This window comes from Lissotriton helveticus, chromosome 3_1, assembly GCF_964261635.1.
Source record: "Lissotriton helveticus chromosome 3_1, aLisHel1.1, whole genome shotgun sequence".
NCBI lineage: Eukaryota > Metazoa > Chordata > Amphibia > Caudata > Salamandridae > Lissotriton > Lissotriton helveticus.
Genome location: NC_136061.1, coordinates 490,875,808 through 490,899,534, shown reverse-complemented (window position 1 = coordinate 490,899,534; position 23,727 = coordinate 490,875,808). Strand labels below are relative to the sequence as shown.

Genomic DNA, 23,727 nt, shown 5'->3' with positions numbered 1-23,727 from the left:
CTCCCAGTTGGCCTGAAGCCCTGCCACGGCGGCAAACTCCGACAGTGTTTCCCAGATAGGCATCAGATGAGTCAGAATGTCTCACACACATTGGAGTAATTCACCGGCATACAGAGATGTTGCCTGGGTCCTATCTGCCAGTGGAATGCCCCATTCCAGGCTCTCTCTACAGAGGCGCACTGCAAGTGGCTCCATTGTGAGTAACCCTGGGCGTAGTTGGCATAGTAGTACTACGCGTAGCTATGCGAAGTGCACTTCGCACTACACAAGCTACGCGAACTGCATAGGGCACTGTGCAAAATGCTGTTCACACTGATTTCACAGTTCCGGATGCTTGTCTGCACTGTGCAATTAGCGCAAACTGCATCTTGCACAGTGCAAGTGGTCGTTTTCTGCCGCTCGAGTACCAATCCGCTCAACGCGAATTGGTAGTTTCTCATAGCAAGCGGTCGCGAGCATATAAGAAACCTGACCTCCCCATGTTGAGAATCTCGCCGGGAGGTATATTTTCCATGCTCGCGATCGGCAACTTGATGTTGCTGATCGTGAATGAGGAAAAAGTCTTGCTGGGATGTTATTATGCTCGCTCGCGGTCACCAACTTGACGTTGAGGACCGCGACCAAACAAAAAATGCCCGCTACACGTTTTTGCACTGTGCTACATGCAATTCGCGCAATTTACGCTCCGGGTTACGCGAGCGTAGCGTAGTCCTACGCCGAGGGTTAATTGTGAGCGCGAACTGGAAAGGGGCTAGGGGACATCCCTGTCGTTTTCCCCAATGGACAGAGAACGGGGCAGAAATAAGGCAATCCAGGGGCACACGGAAGACTAGATTGGAATATAATAGTTTTGTGTAGGCCAGGAACCAGGCCCTATCCCCAGGTGGTCCAGCACATCAAAAAGATTAAGGCAAAAACGCCTTCTCCAGGTCTAATATAAAGCATGCCGCCCGAGGGAATTTACAGCGTATCCAGGCTTGTATATGAAAAAGGCGGTGAACATCCTGTGAAGTACTGCGACTAGGGACAAATCCGTTCTGGTCAGAATGCACCTATCCTGGTAGTAGCTGGCCATACCGAGCTGCAAGCGTCTTGCCCAGAATCTTGTGGTCCGGTCCAAGAATGGCAATGGGCCTATATGAGGCAAGTTGTGTGGAATTTCAGTCAGGTTTTGGGATGGAAGCCGGGAGGGACTCGCATAAGGAGTGACTTCTTCTCATATCATTCTATTGGTCAGCTTTTCTATGAAACAATATTTTATTATAACTCCATATGAGTCGGCACAGCGTTACTTGTTTGCTTAGATTGAAAGTAAAAAAAACGCTGAGGAGGGTGGAAAAAAGGGTAGGAAGGTGATGGGTGTTAGTTAAGTATGCCAGCTAAGGTCTTTTTTCAAGTTTAGACGGGGAGGAGCGGCCATATTATATATTATCCTTTTGCCTCAGCTTCCCAATTATAAGAAGGGGTAGATGATTTTAAGAGCCACACATAACACGATATTATAGACTGGTAACTGTGAGTTACTGGGACATTTTTCACCTCAGAGGTTCTGAGTGACATCATAGACAACTCAGGTTATGCTCTTGTTGTCTATTTGTTGTCACTCAGAACTCACATATACCTTTAAATTCAATTAAACTTGACAATTAACTTGAGCAGAATCACATAAATTGCAAGAGTTTTTCTCTGAAACCAGGCACTCGCCCCAGGCAGCAATCTGCTGATAAGCTTGCGCTTGGAAATCAGTAATTGATGATGGACAGAAGCAAATCCAGAACAATCTTAAAATTTAAAAACAAGGTGGGCGTGGCCTGGCATCGGCCATGATAGAGGCGTAACTTTCTGGCACCATCTGGTCGCGTACTTTGCCAACCTGCACCTAGAGCGTGCAGCCCGGGATCTCCGACACCCGAGTTCCAGTGCATAGGGCCTGCAGCTGGAGCTGGTCCCTTCACCTGTGGTGTTATTCCCTGGAGCCGCGCAGCGCGAGTACTGCCGGCAGGGCACCCCGTACAGCCTGACGCCTGCGGGGTGATCCTGGGGCGGTAATTGAGTGGTGACGGTGTGCCAGAGAGCATAAAGACCGCATGAGGTGGCCGGCGGGTGGGCCCTCCCTGGACTGCTGAAACAAAGCGCAGCAGTATCCACAAGCCTCCTCCCTGGCTCGGTGAGGATTTGGAACCAGTGGTCGAGGGCCAGGTCACACGGTCTACACCTGGCACGCCTGTCCCGGGACCTCCTGTGCTTGCGATCCGCAGTGTGTGGCCAGTGATTGACGGAAGACTCAGTGCCTCAAACACGGCTCCTGGAGGTCGCATAGATCCTGTATCGTTGGCAGTCTTCTCCATCCGGCCTGATATCTGCCGCTGGCGGTTTCAGGATCTCTTTGAGGCAGCCTGAGGAGGTGAGGCCGGGCACAGCGCGGCAGACGGGGAGCCCCTACCTGGCCAGTCTGGAGGGGGGTGCAGGAGTACCTACAGGCCCCCTACTCTACCATTGACCCCGTGGGGTTGGCGATTGTGAAAGGCCAGTGCATCCCACGGAGGGTGCAGAGCAGATCCAGTGGGATCTTGGTAGCCGCAGTGGACAGCCACAGCAATATCCTGGGGCTGTTGGGCACCACTGTTGTGCCCTCCATTTTCCTGGATCTGTGTGTGCAACAGGCAGGACCTTTTGCTACTCCTTACGACACACAAAAGGGGGAGATCTCATAATCAGACTGTGCGCCTGTTGCATCAGGAGGTCAGCATCAAGCCAGGATGGTGGCGCGAAGTCGCCCTGTAAGGCGGTGAAGTGAACTTTCGTCCCCAAACTAGTTGAATTCCATCATGACAAAACCTAAGGTGGCCCGGCTGCGGTGCAGTCTAATAAACTGGATAAATATGCGGCCCCGCGTCAGCTGGCATCCGTGGCGGGGGCGATTGGGGACAAGTCAAACGGAGAGGAGCAATCCCTTAGTTCAATTATGACGGCGATCCAATCCGTGGCTATGAACCTGGAAACAAAAATTGCAAGGTCACAATTGAGATGAACTTCATGAGATTGGACATGCAGAAAACCTCAGAGAGAGTTACAGCAACCGAGGAGAACATAGGGGAGCTCCAATCGGTGACGCGCAAGTTGGAGGAACGTGTACAGAAGCTGGCGCACCAACATAAGCTGATGGCCCTGAAGTTGGATGATCAGGAAGGGCGCGCCCGCCGCAATAACATCAGGGTGGTGAGAGGGCCTGAAGGGGCGGAGGGCCCCAGTATGAACCTCTTCATTGAAGACCTTATCATGAATCACTCAAGCCTAAGAGGTTGTCCACCCTGTTTTCTGTTGAGAGAGCGCATAGAGCTCCGATCCCTAAACCGAAACTCGGGGTCCCTCCTCGGATGATCATTGTGCGTATCCTGAACTTGCGAGACTGGGACGTAATCTTGAAGGTGGCTAGAGTGAGAGGTGATCTCCCCTACAAGAACTCAACAGTTCTATTTTTCCCGGATTTCACTTTGAAAGTGCAGTAGTAGAGGCGCAAATTTGACGGGGTGAATCGTGCCCTTAGGGAGAAGGGGATAAAATATATGATGTTTTTCCCAGCCAAGCTCAAGGTTATGGACGGTGATAAATTCTGGTTTTTCACATCGCCTGCAGATGTCCAACAATGGCTGGACGGAGGACCCCTCCTCCACCCCCCACCTACCCGAGTACACAGGCGACGAGAGGAAACTAACTGGCGTGGGAGTAGCTACTGCACTCTCGAGTCCCCGAGTCGACGCAGCAAGGAGGTTCTGTCTGAGTCGAGATCCAGGAGCTCTCAGTCTGGAAGCCCCACGAGTGAAGCAAGGTATCCTGGGAAGTAAGGGACTGGACTCTTTTCAGCGAACTGTTGCATGGTTTATGTGGGGCTTAAGGTACAGACTCTCATTTACCGCTGAGGTGCAACGCTCATTCTCAGGGGACACTGAAGTTTGGGACACAGCCTAACGGGCCAAACGTTTTGTATGTTCCAGTTTTTCTATATGTAGCTGGGTGGAATTGCGGGCCCGGGGAGAGAGATATCGGGTGGTGGTGCCAGGCAGCCCTATACTAGTTAGTTGTTCAATAGGGCGACAGGTGCTCTGCTATTGGGGATGTGGGATGTTTCAGACCTACGAGGCAGGGTTGCAGGGTGGGGGGGGGTACTGTAAAGGGCCTTTTTATTCTGTGTTTTCCAGGGGCTGATTATTGCTTCAGATCTGATGCTTCAACACGTGTGCCATGAGACATGTTCCATTGGGCAGGGCTCTGCTGCGCGTAAGGGGTGGGGTCCTCATTTGCAAGGGGGGGGCATAGAGTATCACAATTGCCACATGACCTTTTAAAACGCTAACAATCCTCTCTTGGAATGTGAATGGCCTTGGGGATAACATTAAACGCACTATGGTTCTGCAATAAATGCACAGACACTTACTGGACATCGTCCTACTTCAAGAGACGCACCTCAAAGGTAACAAGTATTTATCCCTTAATAGATATGGCTGTTCACTGCAGGTACATGCTGGTTTCATGTCCGGGTCCAGGGGTATGGCTATACTCATTAAAAATGTGGTACCCCTGGTGATACATCGCACGTGGTGCGACCACCTGTGTCGTTATGCTGCCTTATCCGGAACGTGGGAGGGTCAGGTGGTAAATGTGTGCGCCGCGTATTTTCTCCCACGACTGCATGAGATCATGTTCCCGGATCTTAGTAAGCTCATACTGGAATTCCCACACAGGCTCTTGCATTTGGGAGGGGACATGAACAACACACTGGCGCCCGAGATGAATAGGGAAGTTCTCCCCTGGTGGCGCAGGGGCCCCGTCCATTGTACACGTTCGCATGTGCACTGGGACTGGTGGATCTATGGAGAAGCCACAACCCCATGTCTAGACACTACACTCCTATCTCTGCGGCACACGGCAGCGGGGCAAGATTGGATTATATTTTTACACACACTTACTCTGCGAGCCTCTTTCAGGGAGTGTGTCATAAGGCACGAGGGATATCAGATCACTCTCCGGTGGTGGTGAGGTTGCATGGGCCGGCTCGCGACTGGTACCTACCCCCGTGACTTGATCCCTTCATGTTCCGGGATCAGGAATTTCGGGAGTGCTTTGAGGAGCGCACAGAGCTATATTTTTCCAAAAATGTTGAATCTGTGAGCTCTGCCTGCATCCTCAGGGAAGCATACGAGGTGGAGGCGAGGGACTTTGTACAGGCGGCGAGTGGTGCTCAACGTAGGGTAAAACAAGTCCAGTTCGAGGGCCTCGAGCAGGAGATACTGGCTCTGGAGCGCAAACTCAAAGTACAAGCCCTCTGGGACTTCGAAGAAAACGCGGCCTGGGCTCACGCGATTGCCACGCAGCGAGAGTGTATGATCTGGGCAATAAAGCCAACAAATTGATTGCGTCGCTGGAAAGGAGGGACAGAAGCCACAACTGGGTCTCTTAAATTCGATCCGCAGAAGGAACGCAGGGTGGTACTGGGGTGAGGTTCTGACAGAAATCTTTGCCAAGTATTATGAGAACATTTACCGGTCCCAGTCCACGCGGGGACAGTCTGGTTGTACTGACTTCCTACAGGATATTTCTGTGCCAGCTCTGGGGTCGAAGGACAGGGAAACTCTAGACTCTGACTTCCATGTTGAAGAAGTGGAAAATGCCATGCCAGACCTACAAACCGGGAAAGCGGCGTTACCAAACGTGCTCCCCACCGAGCTGTTTAAATGTGTGGCAGGCACGCTGGCCCCCTACATGTTGGACATGTTTAGGGAGGTATTCCAGGAGGGCCAACTACCTGCGGACACAAGGATGGTGACTATAGTTGTACTCCTCAAGAAGGGTAAGCTGCATTACCTGTGCAGTTCCTACAGACCTATCTCCCTTTTAAGCTTTGAGGCCAAGGTCTTAGCCAAGATTATCGCAAACCATTTGGGCCCTGTCATCCAGTCCTTGGTCCACCCAGATGAATCTGGCTTCATGCCCCATAGGAGCACAAGACTCAACTTGAGACGCTTGTTTGGAGTCATGCGGCCTGAGGTCCCAGCCGGTCTCCTCTCACTGGACGCAAGGATGGCGTTCCATAGTATCGAATGGTCCTACCTATTTGCGGTGCTGGAGAAGGTGGGCAATGGCCCGCAACTGCAAAAGTGGATCCGGTTGTTTTACACTGCTCCGATGGCACGAGTATGGGTTAACGGGGACGTCTCTAGTGCCTCTGCGTTATACAGGGGAACTCATCAGGGGTGCCCGCTGTCCCCGATGTTGTTCGCGTTGACGCTTGAACCGCTGTTGGCATTGATCAGGAGAGACCCAGTACTGAGTGGCATAGATATGGAGGGGGTGCTGGAAAGAGCGCATATCCATGTATGTCGACGATATCCTCCTTTATGCGCATAGGCCGCTGCAAACAATCCATAGACTAATTCATATAATACAGTCCTTCGGTTCCTACTCTGGATATCGCATTAATTGGGACAAATCATTGTTTTTTTTATTAGCTGGGGACCCTCCTGTCCTGACATCGGCATGCTCAGAGATGGTATTGCAAAATGCATTTAAGTACTCGGGTATCTGGATAACCAAGTCTGTGGAGGAGTTTACACTACTGAATCTACAGGCGCAGCTAGTCAGGTTACATGAGGATGATACATTGGAGGGGGCTCCCAATTTCCCTTATGGGCAGGGCGGTCCTTTTCAAGATGATGGCCCTCTCACGTTTGCTCTACGCAGTCCAGAATACTCCTTATCGCATCCAGGAAACGTTCTTTCGTGCGATTGAGTCGGAGCTCTGCAAACTCTTATAGGGGGGACAATCCGAGAATTGCGCTAAAAAAGTTACAGAGCGGGGTGTACGAAAGGGGGCTGTCAGTCCCGGACATCAGGAAATATTACTGGGCCGCTCACCTTATCAATGTTAATGGATTGGTTTTTCCCCCGCTTGAGGAACCAGCATACAGGGTGGATGGATTGGCACTAGGTGAACTTAGCCACCTGGAGGAACTGTACCGTAGGGGTAGGGGCTCAGTACACCTGCCACCACACACAAAGACGGTCATTGACATTTGGCATTAAGCAAGTAAAATGACTGGGTGGGAGATAAAACTCACTTAACATGCTCCACTATGGAGGGTAGATTTTCTGAGGGAAGTACAACATCTGCAGGGGTTCCGGTCATAGAACCTGATAGGCATTGATGTACTCGGGGACGTCTGGAAAGGTGGGAAAATGGTGACATTCGATAATCTGCGGAAGGGCTTCCAAATGGAGGAGGCAAATTCCTTAGATATCGACAGCTGTGTTTGGCACCCCATTGCCATCTGAAAGAAGGGACTGTGCTTCTGGAATATCCACTGGAGGGTCGGTTCCTTTTAGATCCCATGATTGAGAAGGCGGTGTCACTCTCCTACAAAAAACTAGTAAACAATTCCCCGGACTGCCTGGGTTCCCTGATGTAGGCCTGGGAATCGGAGGTGGGACTTTTGAAGGATGATGATTGGGCGGAGGCCCTCCAGAGCCCCAGAGGAATAGCCATCAGGGCGCGCTTCAGGCTGGTTCAGCGCCGCCTCCTTCATAGGTCCTACGCTTCGAGATTGGTGCAGGTCCGTATTCAAGGTAGCGGTTTCGAGCTATGCGTCAGGGGTAGCGATGAGAGGGGGTCTTTTTTCCACATATTATGGGATTGCCCCAGGATTCAGAAGTACTGGAGGGGCAGGTACCGCATAATGGAGGCTGTGGTGGGCGAACATGTTCCATTGGAGCCCAGATGGCACATACTTCGCGTCACGGGAAAGATCACATGGCCGCCGTGGGCCAAGCTGTGGTTGCGTTAGCAGGGGGGTCGCTAAGAGGAACATTGAACGTGCATGGGGTGCGACAGAAACACCAACAGTAGCAGCATGGCTGTGTGTTATGGGCTGGTGTCACAATACGGAGAAGGTGGTCTATCGAAGTCGTGGTTGCCCTCAAAAGTGGGAGAAAATATGGGGGGGCCTGGACATTGTACAGAGGCCTCTGATGGAACAAATGGGGCTGGGGTGACTTAGGCTACCCTAGGAGAGTGAATTGTCGTAGTTAATCCGGCTGTGTATAGAACTGTGCGGGCTACAGTGTCTGGTAACTGTCATGTGTTTCACATAAATTGTATCTGTATATTGGGAATTGCTTGTATCTGAAGCTTGTTCTCTGATTTAATAAAAAGATTCCCCCCCCCCAAAAAAAACATGCGAGTACCTACTTGTCCAATTGTAAGGCTGGAATACTGTAATGAAACCACATGAGACAAATATCAGGTATGGGGTAGGACCTACAGCATGCATAAGCTCCAGGGCTCTGTCTAATACATTCGATGGAGTGTGATGTTTGTATAAATGTGGGTGGAATATGTGTTGGATGTTGATTCCACTTTGACCTGCACTGCACTCCATTCATTTCTCTTGGAAAAAGAGCTGAATGAGCTTTGAATGTCATTACCTTTCATGTCTATGGAAATGATAAGCGGAGAAAAGACGCATCCATGCAAAACTGTTAAATGCTTAAATGTATACACTTAACGGAATTAGTACTTCTTTCACCTATACCGATACACATCTATGTTGAACCATTCATAGGACATTGCGTGACTTCTATTACACAGTGACCATTTACATTTAAAAAATAATCAGTCATGGGAGATGTGTATGGTTCATCACGGAATCCTTCGAAAATTAATGCTAACATAGTGACAGACGTAGTCACTAGTTCAAAGCAATAGAACATCAAATGACTTCTATTGCTTTTCAAGGTTAAATCAGTCATTTGTGAATTACCAGAATTTTGCTGATTTCTCAAAGGTTTTTATTTACAAGAATACTGTTTAAGCTTTCAGCAACATATATCTAACTGTCAGTGGTCATCATGTCTAAAATACAGAAATAGTATCTACAAGACTGCTCCCAGGAAACAAATGAATACTTTGTTTATATTTTTTTATTAATGTTGGGAAGTGTTACTCAGTATATTTGCTATTGTCATCGAATAGCATTTTTTTGTTTGTTTCAATGTTGAACTGTTACCTGGCAGTATCACAAAGTAAACAATATAGGTGCTAGTTTAAAGTAAAGTCTCTGCCACAGTTTTGGGTGACTGATGTCTTAAATAGTTGAAGAGCTGGAGCAGTGCTATTTTACCACCGTATGCAGTGATAAATGGTTGTTTGTAACAGGAACTTTAAAGGCATGTAGCTGCTTTTGGCTGGAAATGTTGTAGCACTTTAAGTGGTAGTCCATATTTGCTATTGGTTTTTATTCCTACCTGCTTGTAGTTTGTGATAGAAATAAGTATGAATGGGTGAATCCCAAAACCTATACATTTCTAAAAATTGGACACAATTTGGAATTTGTGTACCTGGCTGAGGGTTTTCCCAAAGAAACTAATAGTTGAAATGAGCAATAATAATAAAAGTAAGTCTGTAAAAATAGAAGTGGATGACAATGTTTTCTTCTTATTGCTTGCCAAGATGGAGGATTTACAAAAATAGTATACTGTCACATGTGTCACACCCTTCTGGTTAAAGGACTATTTCGTTTTTGTTAGTTGTCCAAAATAAGCAATACCCATTGCCAACACCTTATCTGCAGCTAATAATGATTTTGAATTTGGGGTTACCTGTACTATTGTGATTCAGATGGCATCTTGCAAAACTTTTTTTGCACACATTTGGAAGCCAAAAATGGATAGAAATTCAGCTGTTAATAACAAATGTTCTCTTGGTCTGTATTCCTGCACTTATCTCAATTAAAACAGTATGTCTGGCCTATCACCATGGAGTCATCAAGATTCCATGGCGATAGGCCATAAAAATTGAATCATTTTACTGTTGTTGCTAGATACTGTATTTGGGTCTGGGCTTGGCTGCCACCCAAAGAAACCTCCCAAAGCCAGACATTTCTGAAAACTAGGCACAGAATGTTCTGCAAATGTTGGCTATAATCATGCATTCTCCTCACATGCCTGTAAGGGAAGGTTCAGAACTCAGAGGGGATCTCCTAAGTTCCAGCCTGCTAGCATTCCCCATTTCTCATTATAAAAACAGAACCCCGCCTGTGCTGCTGGGCCTATAACCCACATTTGGGAAGTGCCCAAATATAATATAGAGGCTTCCAGATTTTGCCTTGAAAGTGGACCCATTTTGGCAATGTGGGAAGCTGTGGTATTTGAGTCTGTGCTTTGCTCCTCCAAGGGAAATCTACCAAACCCAGACATTCCTAGAAACCAGACACCATAAAGAATCCAGGGTTTCCTCGAGAACCCCCAGACGAATGTGATGTTCACTTCCTCTACATTAGGGGATTCAAAACATAACAGAACCAACCACCACAAAAAGAGTCAAAACAGAAGTTAAGACAACAAACACCGTACAACACAGCATCACAGTGCAAATATGCAGAATGAAGCAACACAAACAGAACATGTTACCTCTGCAACAAGTGCGTCTCAATAAAGATGTACAAACATTCTTGTCACACATTACGACCGCCAGAAGCCTGCTTTCGTAGTAAGGTGTAAAAAGGTGTTTACACAAAGCACCACCTTACCTTGCCTCCAAAGTCATCAAAAAAGCACCAGTCAAAAATGTTTTTTTTAATCCGGCCTTGTTGGCCTGTTTTAAGTTCAGCAGATGGGATTCACTTCATCAGAGCGATGAAGTGCAGTTCTCCAGCGCTTTGAGGGCGTATCCGCCTGGTGAATTTAGAGATGTCTGTCAGCCAAGTGACATCTCTTGCATTGGTAGGAACCGCTCTCATAGCAGTTCCTGTCAATGCACTGAAAGTCTGACAGAGGGCTTCGTCAACATGACAGCGGTTTTTCCAAAAACAAAATTCTGGTTTGGAAATTACAAAAAAGCAATGACACCCCCCTGCCATGGGAATTTTCTCCCTTGGTGAGCAGGCCATTATGAAGTTTTCATTGAATCCTTGGCAGTGACAGACAGTGAAAACTTCCCATTTGTTTGCCCACTCCAAATAGGGCGGGCAGACAAATGGCAAAACCTCTGACAGCCCTTACTCAGTCAGGCTGTCAAAGGTGAACATGTACGCTACAGATGGAGTAGTCTCCGACATCGAAATACTGAAGGTCCACAGACTCTAAATGAGGCAGGTGGACCTGCATTTTGTCAGAGAGGGGACTCTGTCGCGTTTACGACAGAGGACCCTCTCCGCCAAACTCTAAATCAGGCCCACTGTGTTTGATTCACAAGGTTTTGTTTGGGAGTTAATGTAGCTTATTTCAAATCAAAGTGTCACTCCTTTATCTTGAGTAGAATGTCACACCTACCAACAGAAAAAGAGCTTAGAGAACCAGGCCACATCTACTCATAGAAAACATCATATTGGACTATTCCAACTTGACTACTCTTATAGCTGCACGATACGTTTCATTTGTAACAGAAAGAATAAGGGTACGTTTGTAAGGGCAATTACAGAATTCTTCGATATCAGTGTATTTGGTAACTAGTCATTATAGTGTCTATGTGCCTGTGGTCACAAGTTCAAAAGAATATACTAACCATCAGAAAACTCCTTATTTCAGTTGTGCGTTTCTAACCATCTGCTCACCTGCTTAACTGACTTGAAGGGGTGATAGCCGGTATATATTGTCGGGGAATTCACTTCATATTTAAAATATCAGCTAATTTATTGCAATCTAGAGTTACAAGCTATCACGAATACGCTTTGAGGTAAAAATGTATTTGTGCTATATAATCCCTTCTGGATTCACGCCTTGCTGAGTAGTATGGCTATTGTTAGTGGAGGTCCTCACAGCAGTATGAATGGATCGATTTTGTCGAACGAACCCTGAACACTGACTGGTACTTGGACACATTTTGCAGAAAGCTTTGCAATTATTATTGTTCATCAAATCATTTCAGAAATCATGACAAATTTGGTAACATACAGGCGTGTGAAAATGAACATTTCCTTCTTTGCCCATCTCTTCTAAAATTAATACTCCCTGAAATCTGCTCTCAGAAATCCTTCAAGTATATACTATTATTTAGGCAAACGCATTCACATAATACTCATCTTGCACTTTAACTGTGTATGTTATTTGTTTCTTGATTTTTAAGGCGAAAAGATCATTGTAAAAGTTTGCCCTACTGAGCAAGAGACTGCAGACCTCCTCCGCGTCGTCCTGGATGGTAACGAGGCTGCATCCATAGCCCTGGCCAAGGTTGTTCATCAGGAGATTGCCTTTGAGGATCCAGCTCTGGATAATGTGGACGTGGACATCCCACAAACTATTATGGGGATATGGGTGGACCCCATAGGTAAGATACAAAAACTTATGCACATTAATCACAATGCAGTGGCAAATCATGAATCGGTGACCTCATTCAATTGCTTTATTTAGTATTTGTAAAAGGGAAAACCACATATTTAGTCTCACTAAGAAAAAATATTTGCATTGGTTTATATATTTACGGGGAACATTTGCTTTTTATTTCGCTAGAATACTGCAAAATTCAATTCTGAAAAAAGGTACTAACTAGTTAAATAGTTCCGTGCTCTAGGTTCTATTTTGTTATCTATTCTAAATAAATTAACACAGATATCGAAAATCCGAAGTAAGGGGCCTATTAGGATGGCGGACGGACCTGCGTCCGTCCGCAATCCCAGAGGTGGAGGGACCGTCCGCAGGGGCAGCGGCGGTCCCTCCGTGCGAATTAGGATGTGACCGCCACCCTGGCGGTCACATCCTGTATGTTTAACATTGCGGCGGGTGCTGCTTGAAGCAGCACCCGCCGCAATGTTAAAAATGCATGTTTAGCCTTTACATGTACAAAGCGGCAGGCACCGCGCGGTGCCTGCCGCTTTGTTCATGTAAAGGCAGGGGGGTACCATAGGTACCCCCCATGTGCACCCCCTGACACCCTGGGGGCCCGCAACGGGCCCCCAAACTGAAAAGACCACATGCTTTTCCACGGCGGAAAAGCCGCCGTGGAAAAGCATGTTTACGCATGCATCCTAATATGGCTGGCGGTGTCTGATAGACACCGCCACCATATTAGAGCTTTTCCGCCGCGGGACCGCGGCGGAAAAGCTGCGTACGGACTTCCCGACCCCCCCTGCCATCCTAATCTGGCGGGGGTCTTGTGAATCACTGCAGCGGTGAATCCGCATCCTCGGGGCCGGCGGTGACCGCCGGCCCCGAGGATGCGGATTCACCGCAATCCTAATCGGGCCCAAAATGTTTGTAATCCGTCTTATATGTACACCTGAATATTCCTTTCTTGTTTTTCATTTCTACTATGAGTGCCTTTTCATTTTTAATATCGGGTATCTTTATTTTGTAGATATTTGCCCCTGGTGCCTACCATTAGTTAAATTCCTTATGGTAAAAAACAGCAATGGTATTTTAAACTATTCTATAAAGATAAACCTGCAGATACACTGTCCATTATGGTATAATCCTGGTTTGTCCTACTCTTGTCAAGTCAGCAAACCACAGGGCAGTGCAAAAGATATGATAAAACCATGCCGTTGCTTAGCTTTCCCTAAGCCAGTTACCATTAAATTTTCTACCATTTAAACATCCCTAATTGATTCAACATATTGAGTTACCTAAAATATATATATTTTTTTAAATGGAGGAATTTTACTAGTCTGTGACAAAAATCTGTTAATTTAAATGTACTGGGAACCTAGTCTCACTGAATAACATGAGAACCATTTTAGGTGTAAAATATATTTATATACTTTTTTTCCCTCAGTCATTTTTCAATTTATTTTTATCTCTCAAAGGTTTTCATATTGCTAAAAACACAGTAAAACTGCTCTGGGCACTTTTGGATTACTTGCTACTTAATGATCTAATGCTGGACTATCACTCATACATTGAGGCGTGCCAAATCAATCCTGTGTTTAGGATGTCCGCATAATATACATTTACATAAAATGGATCTATAGGAACATCATTTACATAACCATAATATAGCATCGGCCTAGCCCTCCTGGATCTACACCAATGTTGTGATGCATCACTATACTCCCTAAAATCCTTAAATGGCACCTATACGACCCCCCCCCCCCTTGTCATCGTGTACTCAAATGACCCCTAAACCTCATGCTGCACTCCTATGACGCCCTAACCTTTAGGATGTTAATGTCAAAGAAATCCACAAACAGCACTGGCAGACCAAGCTCGCTTCTACATGCACCTCTGCGGAAAAAAGATGACCTCCCACCCTGGTTGTCATGCCCATCACAGGGTGAATAACAAGTGATCTCTGCTGGTGCAGTCGCTGTCTTGGTGAAATCGAGGCAGTGATCACCTTCAGTGATGCCATCCATACTGGCAGGAATGTGCCTGGCAAGTTTTACTGTCGTGGGCTTATAGAAGTTATTGGCCTGTCCATTTCTTCTTGGTGCAGCAAAACAACAGCACACTTGTTGAGCTACAAACAATTTCATATGTTACGCCATGCTGTGTTATATACTATGCTAAGTACGATTTATAGAACAAACAAGAGAATGCTCAGGTAATTGAATCCGGAGAGATGAGCTTCACCAAAAACCAGATTCCAGAATTCTTGAGGGCAATAAGAGATATTTTAGCAATGTATTATAAATAACTGCAAAATGGAAGAAATACCTGGAATTCTGCTCTAATTAAGAAGAAAAGAAACGATGTCCCGATCTATGGTGAAAAACACTGACACAAATCGAATGTGAAAACACTTTCTAGCATGTGACCTGGCACATCTCATTACGATGACATGGGAATGTGGGAGAAGACTATTATGTAATGAGAAAGAGATCAGATAACATCAAACATGTGGTAATTTTAACTTACTTATCCAAATACGTATGTCCCAATCTTATATCGTAGAGAGGTTTTGTCTTTGATTTTTCGCCCCCAAAGTACCCATAAATGTGGATGTGTGTGCTAATATTGGGTCCCAGGGGGACTTGGCGCGAGCCGGTGTCCCCCTGGGAGAGTTTGCGCGGTGGAACAATCCACCTAGCGCGATTGGTCAGGGGGAGGGTCTATGGGTGACGAGGGGAGTGGGGCGGGAGTGACGTATATTTCACAGGCTAGAGGAGTGTGGCGCAGATTTGTTTGTCCCACCCACCCTCCCTAATTTTTAGTTTCTTTTCCTTTAATTTTCTTTTTTTTTCTTTAAAAAAAAAAAATCTGTCACGTTATGACAGTTGTTACAGTTATCCGTTCTTTTAAGATTGTAGGCGCTGGGGGTTAGGATAGTCTAGAGCGGACTTATCCTTTCCCTCTGGGGGTGGGGGGAGGTTAGGGGTAAAATGGCTAAGGAAAAAGAATGGGGAGGAAAAGAATGGTTCGGGATTGTACAGTATTGGGATTATCATTTGACAAGTTGTTGGAAATGTGTTTTTGGCTTTAAAGTCATTTATGGGAAATGTTTGGGGAAATGTATTAATGTGTTTTCTTTCTGTAGCAAGAAATGCAAAGAATTGGATATTCTGTTTTTGACTGTCTTAAATAAAAAGTGACCTTTTTTGCTAGTAAAAGATAAGTCTGAATTGTTCTTATTGCGCAATTATTCATTCATGGGTTAGTCGATAATCAACAGGATCATTTCAGTCAGGCCTCATTACAGTACCTGGGGGAAGGACTGGGACAGGAAGTGATATGATAGTTGCTGACTGCATCCGGGTTCAGCGTTCAGATAGTTAGTTACACCAGTGAAGAGGCTGGAATCCTGCAGAAAACAATGTCGTCAGCTGGGGACAACACTCCCATATATGTCAATTCAAAATAGTCTCTGATTTGTTCTAAACTGTGCATATATACAGGTCTATCAAAGTGTTTTCAGACCTCATAAACCTACTCGACATAAACCATGATATACATTTATTCTAATCCCTTTCTATTCTTAGTGTGTCACGTTTATTTTTAGTGCTCACTCTATTATTTAAAATTTGGCACAACATTATCACAAATCCGATAACGCAGTCATTGCATCGCTTCCAAAGAAATCCACACAGTACACTTCCCCGTCCTTGTAAAATACGTTTCTCTTTTCCTTTCTCTGTGATTTCCTGTGAAGACGTGGCGTGTACAAACGTGAACGACAGTTCATTTCTTTGCCATGCTTGTTTTCAATAGCAACCTAATAGTCAAAATACACATGGAAATCATGTCAGCAACATGCACCTTTCAAACATGGGAAGAAGGTTTTACATTTATTTCAGGCAGAGAAACCCGCTTCAGTCCCCTTTTCCTTTAACTGACTCTGCGACGAGCAATGACACCAACTAGAGATACGAACAATGTATTTGTCATATACTATACTGGTTTATTACATTTAAGACGTGTTATGCAAGATCTTTCTGAGTGCTAGTGAATAGTACGGGGGAGGGAGCGGTGTATACATTAGCTCTTTAGCAATACTTTATATAATGTGCCAGTTATATTCTAGTCAAGAGAAACCGATCATAGGACTTAGTTAATCTACAGTCGCAATATACACAATTTCTATTTGGTAAAAGGTGCCCGCATACAGGGAGTATACACATGCTAGGCTACAAATATGTGCTGAACAATTTTTACTTTGAAGACGAAAAAGATTCAGACTTAAATTATGTGTGGAGAACTCCACGAAGTGTGAAATAAATTGAACTACATGTGTGTGAAAGATACCTTAGCATATAAGGTAACCACTATTTTAATTGTTTTACCTCTCGCTACGTGCAGCACGTGTTGCCAAACAGCGTGTTAATTGGGCCTGGCCTGCAGATATTCCTGGAGTTTCCCAACTTCTCAAAGGTTGACAATCCATCGGGCACTGGCCCGGGGATATCCCATGTAACGATGTACAGAAGTTATTTTGATCTGAGATGAGGTGTCGACTCATCTCAGAGTCACCCACTCAAGCACGATTTGAATTAATATCTCGTAGACTGTGCAGCTAAATCAAACATAAAAAATACTAGTGAGGAACCTGACTAGTAGAAATACAAGAATAATTACCAGGAGTGTCAGTATCCTGAGAAGCGTAGCGCTGTAGGTGGGTGTAGCATGATGTTTTACTTTGAAATGGGGCCCTTTATGTGACATGAAAAATAAAATACCTGTCAAAAATGTTGCGCTAAAACCAGGGTCTTGATCTTGAGAATTAAGTGAAACATGATGAAGGCTGCTTGTGGAGTAGTATCCCACAGACATCCAGCAGTGAAATTGTTCCTCATGTTGATAGTGTCCTGTGTTTGCACCATTTTGTTGTGTATTTAAAAACAACAACAAAATCAAAAAGGGACTTGTATCAATCATTCAATACACTTGTAGAGCGCGCTACTCACCCGTGAGGGTCTAAGGCGCTGGGGCACTGCTCGAAAAGCCAGGTCTTGAGGGGTTTCCTGAATGTGAGGTGGACCTTGGTCAGATGTAGGTCGGCGGGAAGGGAGTTCCACATCTTGGCCGCCAGGTAGGAGAATGATCTTCCTCCGGCCGTGGTTCTGCGGATCATGATATACATTGACGGTGGCGAGGGTGAGGCTGGCGGAGCGGAGTTTGCGTGTTGGAGTGTAGAATGTGAGGCGGTTGTTGAGGTATTCGGTGCCTATGTCGAGGAGCGCTTTGTGTGCGTGGGTGAGGAGCCTGAACGTGATCCTTTTGCTGACGGGGAGCCACTGCAGGTCTCTCAGGTGGGCTGATATGTGACTGTGGCGGGGGATGTCGAGAATGAGTCGTGCAGATGCGTTCCGTATGCGTTGGAGTCTTTTCTGAAGTTTGATTGTGGTGCCTGTGTATAGAGGGTTCCCGAAATCAAGTCGGCTGGTGACGAGTGCCTGAGTGACCGTCTTTCTAGTTCCGGTAGGGATCCACCGGAAGATCTTACGGAGCATGCGTAGGGTGTTGAAGCATGAAGATAAGATGGTGTTGACTTGCTTGGTCATCGTGAGAGAGGAGTCCAGGATGAATCCCAGGTTGCGTGCGTGGTCAGTGGGTGTGGGTGCGGTGCCTAGTTCTGCGGGCCACTAGGAGTCGTCCCAGGCGGATGGGGATGGTCCGAGGATGAGGACCTCCGTCTTGTCTGAGTTCAGTTTCAGACAGCTGAGTTTCATCCATTCTGCGATGTTTTTCATTCCTTCCTGGAGGTTGAGTTTGGCGGTGGCTGGGTCTTTGGTGAGGGAGAGTATCAGCTGGGTGTCGTCCGCGTATGAGATGATGTTGAGGTTGTGTTTGCGTGCGATGGTGGCGAGGGGGCTCGTGTAGATATTGAAGAGGGTTGGGGTACGCCACAGATCTCGGTGGCCGTGGAGCGGAAGGGAGGGAGGTGGACTCGCTGGGTTCTGTCGGAGAGGAAAGAGGTGATCCAGTCCAGGGCTTTGCCTTGGATCCCGGCGTTGTGGAGGTGGGTTATTAGGGTGCGATGGCAGACTGTATCAAAGGAGGCTGAGAGGTCTAGGAGGATGAGGGCGGTGGTTTCCCCGTTGTCGAGTAGGGTCCTGATGTCATCGGTGGCTGCGATGAGGGCGGTCTCGGTGCTGTGGTTGGCTGGAAATCCGGACTGGGATGGGTCGAGGGACCCATTGGCTTCAAGGAATGCGGTCAGCTGCTTATTGACGATCTTCTCGATCACTTTCGCCTGGAAGTGAAGAAGAGAGATGGGGCGGAAGTTTTTGAGGTCTTTGGGTCCGCTGTGGGTTTCTTCAGTAGGGTGTTGATCTCTGCGTGCTTCCAGCTCTCTGGGAAGGTGGCGGACGTGAGGGAGTTGTTTATGACGTTCCGTAGGTGGGGAGCGATGATGGTGTCGGCTTTGTTGAAGATGTGGTGAAGGAAGGAGAGCCGGAGTGGATGGTGTTCATAGCGCGGGCGGTGTCTTCGGTGCTGATGGGAGTCCAAGCGCTGAGGGTGGTTTTAGGGGGCGTTGGTTCGGTGGCTGGGGGCGGAGTCTGGGCGCCGAAGCTGTTGTGTATATCTGTGATCTTGCGGTGGAAGAACATGGCAAGGGAGTTGTAGAGTTCTTGTGACGGTGGAATGTCGTTGCTATTGGCGTTGGGATTGGAGAGCTCTTTTACGATGCTGTAGAGTTCCTTGCTGTTGTGTGTGTTGTTGTCCAGCCATTCTTTGAAAGATGTCTTTTTGGTGGTGCGGATCAGGTGGTGGTGATTGCGGGTGGCGTTCTTGAGGGCTGTCATGTTTTCTGTCGTCTGTTCGCGGTGCCAGGTTTTCTCGAGGGATCTGCAGGATTTCTTTGATTCTTTGAGGTCGTCGGTGAACCATGTTGTTTTCCTGCTGCCGGGCTTGCCTGGAGGGTTCTTCAGTGGTGCAAGGGCGTCGGCGCAGTTGACTATCCACTGGGTGAGGTTCCGGGCTGCGTCGTCTGTGTCAGTGGTGGTGATGGGTGGGTTCTGGCTCAGTGATGTGGTTAGCTGGTCTGCGGTGATTTTGCTCCAGCATCTACGAGGGATCTGTTGCGGGCGGCAGTGGGATGTGGTCTTCTTAAAGGTGAAGTGGATGCAGCTGTGGTCGGTCCAGTGTAGTCCGGTGGAGTGGCTGAAGACGGGGTCGAGCGTGTGGTCGGCGTAGTGGGTGGGGGTGTTCACCAATTGCTTGAGTCCGAGGTTGTCGAGCAGGGTGGTGGTGTTGTTGTCATTGTTTTTCTCCAGGTGGAAGTTCAGGTCCCCTAGGAGGATGTATTCTGATGAGGCGAGGGCGTGTGGGCTGATGAAGTCAGAGAGGCTTCACTGAATTGTGTGCGTGGGCCCGGCGGTCTGTAGATGAGGGTTCCTCTGAGGGTGGTCTTGGGGTCGGTGTGGATCTGGAAGTGTAGGTGTTCGGCGGTGGTGAGGGCATCTTCGGAGTTGGTCGTGACGTCGATGGTGTTCCTGTAGATGATGGCGATTCCTCCTCCGGTTTTCCATCGAGGTCTCATCTGGGGAGTTGTGAAGCCCATTCACCGTGTGACGACTGTGGCGCTAGAGAGCAGCGAGAGCGAGAGCTGCGAGAGAGTCAGACCAGAGAGTCTGCGAGAGCGGAGCGGAGCAGCTGCGGTGGCGTGGCGTGGGGATTGAGCTGAACCGCAGCGGCAGGACCTGATCCCCGAAACCCCACAGAGACCCGCAGTAAGTCCGCAGAGACCCGCGGCGTTTCGATTTCGCTTTCGTGAAGCGAAATCGATTTCGCTTTTGTGAGTCCGCTGAAGCCCCAGGCTCTGCAGCTCCTCAGCCCCTCAGCGATACTGCAGAGGTGTTGCTCTCGTGTCTCCCGTGTCGCCCCCCACCTCCTGACCCGGGTACTCACCAGGCACCAGAACAGGCTTGGTGTCCAGGAACCGGGCAACGTCGCAGGCATGGGCGCTGGTGCTGGTCTGACCCCCTAACCCACGGCAGCTGCGTCAGTTCCCCGCAGGGCACGAGTTAGCCGGCAGCATCCCGTTCCACCCCGTTCCACCCCATTCCAAATAAGCATTGCCGGGAGGTGGCTGGGAATCACAGTTCCGTCAATGCCGACCAGCTGATTTCCTGACTACCTAGTAAAGCAGCACAAGCAGCAGGGGATCTGTGCTGCTTGCCTCGCTGCGGCTTGGTTTGCTGTGAACTTGTCGGCTTGTGTACTGGGAGGAGGACTATTGTACCAAGGTGTGCCAAGGTGACTGCTGTTACAAGGTGAATACTGATCCAAGGCGATTGAATCATTTGATAGCACTGTGGACTTACAGAGGAATTAAAGAGGTGTGTTGGTGCTGGTGAATGCCAGTAAATAAGACTATTAGCACACAAGGACACTTGGCACTAGGTAAGGACTCTTGCTTTGCTGCCTTATTGTTTTAACTGCTGCAGCGTTTAACCAACCTCCCTGCTCCGGACCCTGTTCCTTCCTCACGGCAGCTGTCCCTTATCGTTAGGGCAGACGGGCTTGGAAGGGCGTGCCTACAAGGTGGGGGGGAAGCATAGAAGGCATAGAAGTGCAGCAATGCAAAGCAGTTAATAGGAGGAGGTAACCTTACAACCCGGCCCCATACAAACTGACTTCCTTGCGATAATCTCTAATACCGGGGGAAAGCCCGCCCAGAGAGAGGACGAAAAGACCAAGAAATTGTGGGCTAGTGGATTGATTGTTGTATTTGGGCGTGAGTGCGTGAGTGTGGAGACACGCAGAGACACGCAGATATCCTCGCTGGAAAAATAACGCCACTACAAAACAAAAAAAAATATATATATACTCCCTGGTACTCAATACCATCCAAGTGGGAAATCCTCCTGCAAGAGGGTCTTATGCAAGCGTGAGTGCTGTGAAAGAATCCCTGTGACAATAAATGCTGTTGCTGCAGAGCACAGGCTGCACGTTTGCAAGAACGTAAAATATTGGAACTGTGTTAACCCTGAGCTTGAGGACCCGGAAAAGGAAAATAAATTGTTGGCAGTAAGGATTAAACAGGATAAAATACAAGGTAAGAATGCGCTCCGGCAAAGTGAGAACAGCGGGGACAACTACCAGACGTACAAAGAAACTACAGCAGCCAAATGTGAAAGCCAGTACTCTAAGACAAAATCAAACCTTAATCTCACCAATAGCTAGAATGTTTTCAAAATCAGGAAAAATACCGGATAAGTTTGAGTTCCTGAAAGATCCGGCTGGTGCTCTTATTACTATGCATAAGGATATGGAAAAGGACAATCTACAAGCAACAATAAACCCAATATCAACTGAAAAACACAGGAGGCAAGTTTATTGAAAGCACTCCCCTAAAAGGAGATTGCGTCTTACAAATGAAGGACTATGAGTTCCAAATTAATGATCACGATATCCTAAATGCAACCATCACTTCGGACCCAATTAATGTCAACGTAGCTAACTTAAAGGATTCAGAATTGCCAGGAAAACAAAATCTACTAACTGTCAGCAGCATGATGGAATCAAAACTGACAGTAATACCATTGGAAGTAAATGTAGAAATTAGGAAGAAACCTCACTCATACAATGATGATACTCATACCGGACCAATTAATACACTGGATCACAATAATGATTATGGAAACCAAGAAAAGATGAAAATATGGCAAAATAATACCACAAGAGAGAATGTGCTCTCAAAGGCAAATATCATCCATAAGACAGATTTTGCTTCTCTAGCAGATCCTATAAATGAAGCTCCGCTTGAAAACAACCTAATTGGAACAGATATGCCAACTGTTGGAATAAAATGGGACCTATTCTATCAAACATCAACGCTAACCCTAGAGGCATTAAATTATCAATTGAACAAGATGGACATTCAGATTGATCTCCTCACAATGATGGCAACAGCAGTTGCAGGGATAGACAACAAACTCGCACAGCTTAATAATCTGATAATCAGAGTCCAAAATGATAAACAAAAAACAGACATGGAATGTATCTGCTCCCCCCTATTGGAGAAACTTGCAGCAATACCAGAGGTCTTGCATACTATAATAGAGGACACAAAAAATGCTCTAAAGAAAGAAACTGGGCAGGAAGTGGGCACAAGGAAATATAAAGATATGGATATAGTTAATATGGAGGATGACAAAACCACTTCTATAAAGAACAAAGAAGAAAAAGTAATAGTGAGGTTGGCAGAGGACAAAGAAGAAACACAAGATGTAAGTGACCTTATATCTGAAATCAACCAAAGGAATGTAATGCACGAAAAAGATATAAATACAGCAGGAATAGGAGAATATGATTGTAAGAGACAAGACTCAAACGGTTATATTATATCAAAAAGGCAAAGGAAAAAACTACGCAAAGCAAGGAAAAATCAAAAGTCTAGCCAACAGAAAAACGAGGAAACAATAAAGTCTAGTCAGCAGGAACATGAGGAAACAATTAAATCTAATGGTATAACAAAAAATAGAGTACTGCAACAAGAAGAACCAAGTAAGGAAAGAAAAAGTTCTCCTTTGACCATCAATGAGCCTAAGAAAATATTCTCAATGTTCACACAAAAACCATTACAGGAACAACTGTTACATAATGTGGATAAAAATGGACAAAATGAAATAAAAGTAAATGAGATAGCTAGAACGAACCCTCCAGTTAAAAAACAAAATAGAATGGAGAAAGTTGAAGCCCAGGTGAATGATTCTAAACAGAGATATAGGAATGGAATGTCTCAGTCACTAAAAACAATGAGTAAATCCTGCGATCAACAAGACGGGCTTTATAATGGAAACACAGAGCCATGTCTGAGGGAAATCAAGAACGACGTACCTAGATGGAACTCAGAAGCAATAGTAGAGCATAAAATGAAACCTCCGTATTGGGATCAATTAGTAATTGAAAAACGAGAAGGAGAAAAAACAATTAGAAATAACGGAAAAACCATGCAAAGAAAATCATGTAGTTGCTGAGAAAATTCAACTGATATTTAACCCTGAATATGAATCCAGAGGCAGATATGATACATTAAATAGAGGGAACATCCTCAGATTATTCAAATCAATCCCAGCATTAATCAATATTAAGAACGATGACATCAACTCCATCAAATTTATTGCTGATAAGAACAGCTCCCAAGAAATGACACTGGTCACGGTTAATTCAATGCCAATAGCAGAGCAAATCTTAAAAGAAATTCCGACATTTAAGGCCTGGGGGATAGTTATTACAAAATTGGCCCCGAAAGTGTATCCAACTCCATTCATTAAAGAGGCAAATTTGGTTCAAACAGAGCAAATTACCAAACAAAAAGGAACTGTACTTAGGAATGCTCGGGGTAGATCCATTAGTTCA

The 23,727-nt window shown here is 46.4% G+C and overlaps 1 protein-coding gene across 1 annotated transcript in view; it reads left to right on the top strand.

Moving 5' to 3' along the window:
* The window catches only part of INPP1 (inositol polyphosphate-1-phosphatase), a 165,272-nt gene that overhangs the window by 125,938 nt on the left and 15,607 nt on the right, over positions 1–23,727 (top strand). Inside the window, exon 4 of the mRNA XM_078680376.1 lies at positions 12,116–12,316. Within this exon, the coding sequence (XP_078536502.1) occupies positions 12,116–12,316 (201 nt within the window). The remainder of the gene's footprint in view (positions 1–12,115; positions 12,317–23,727) is intronic.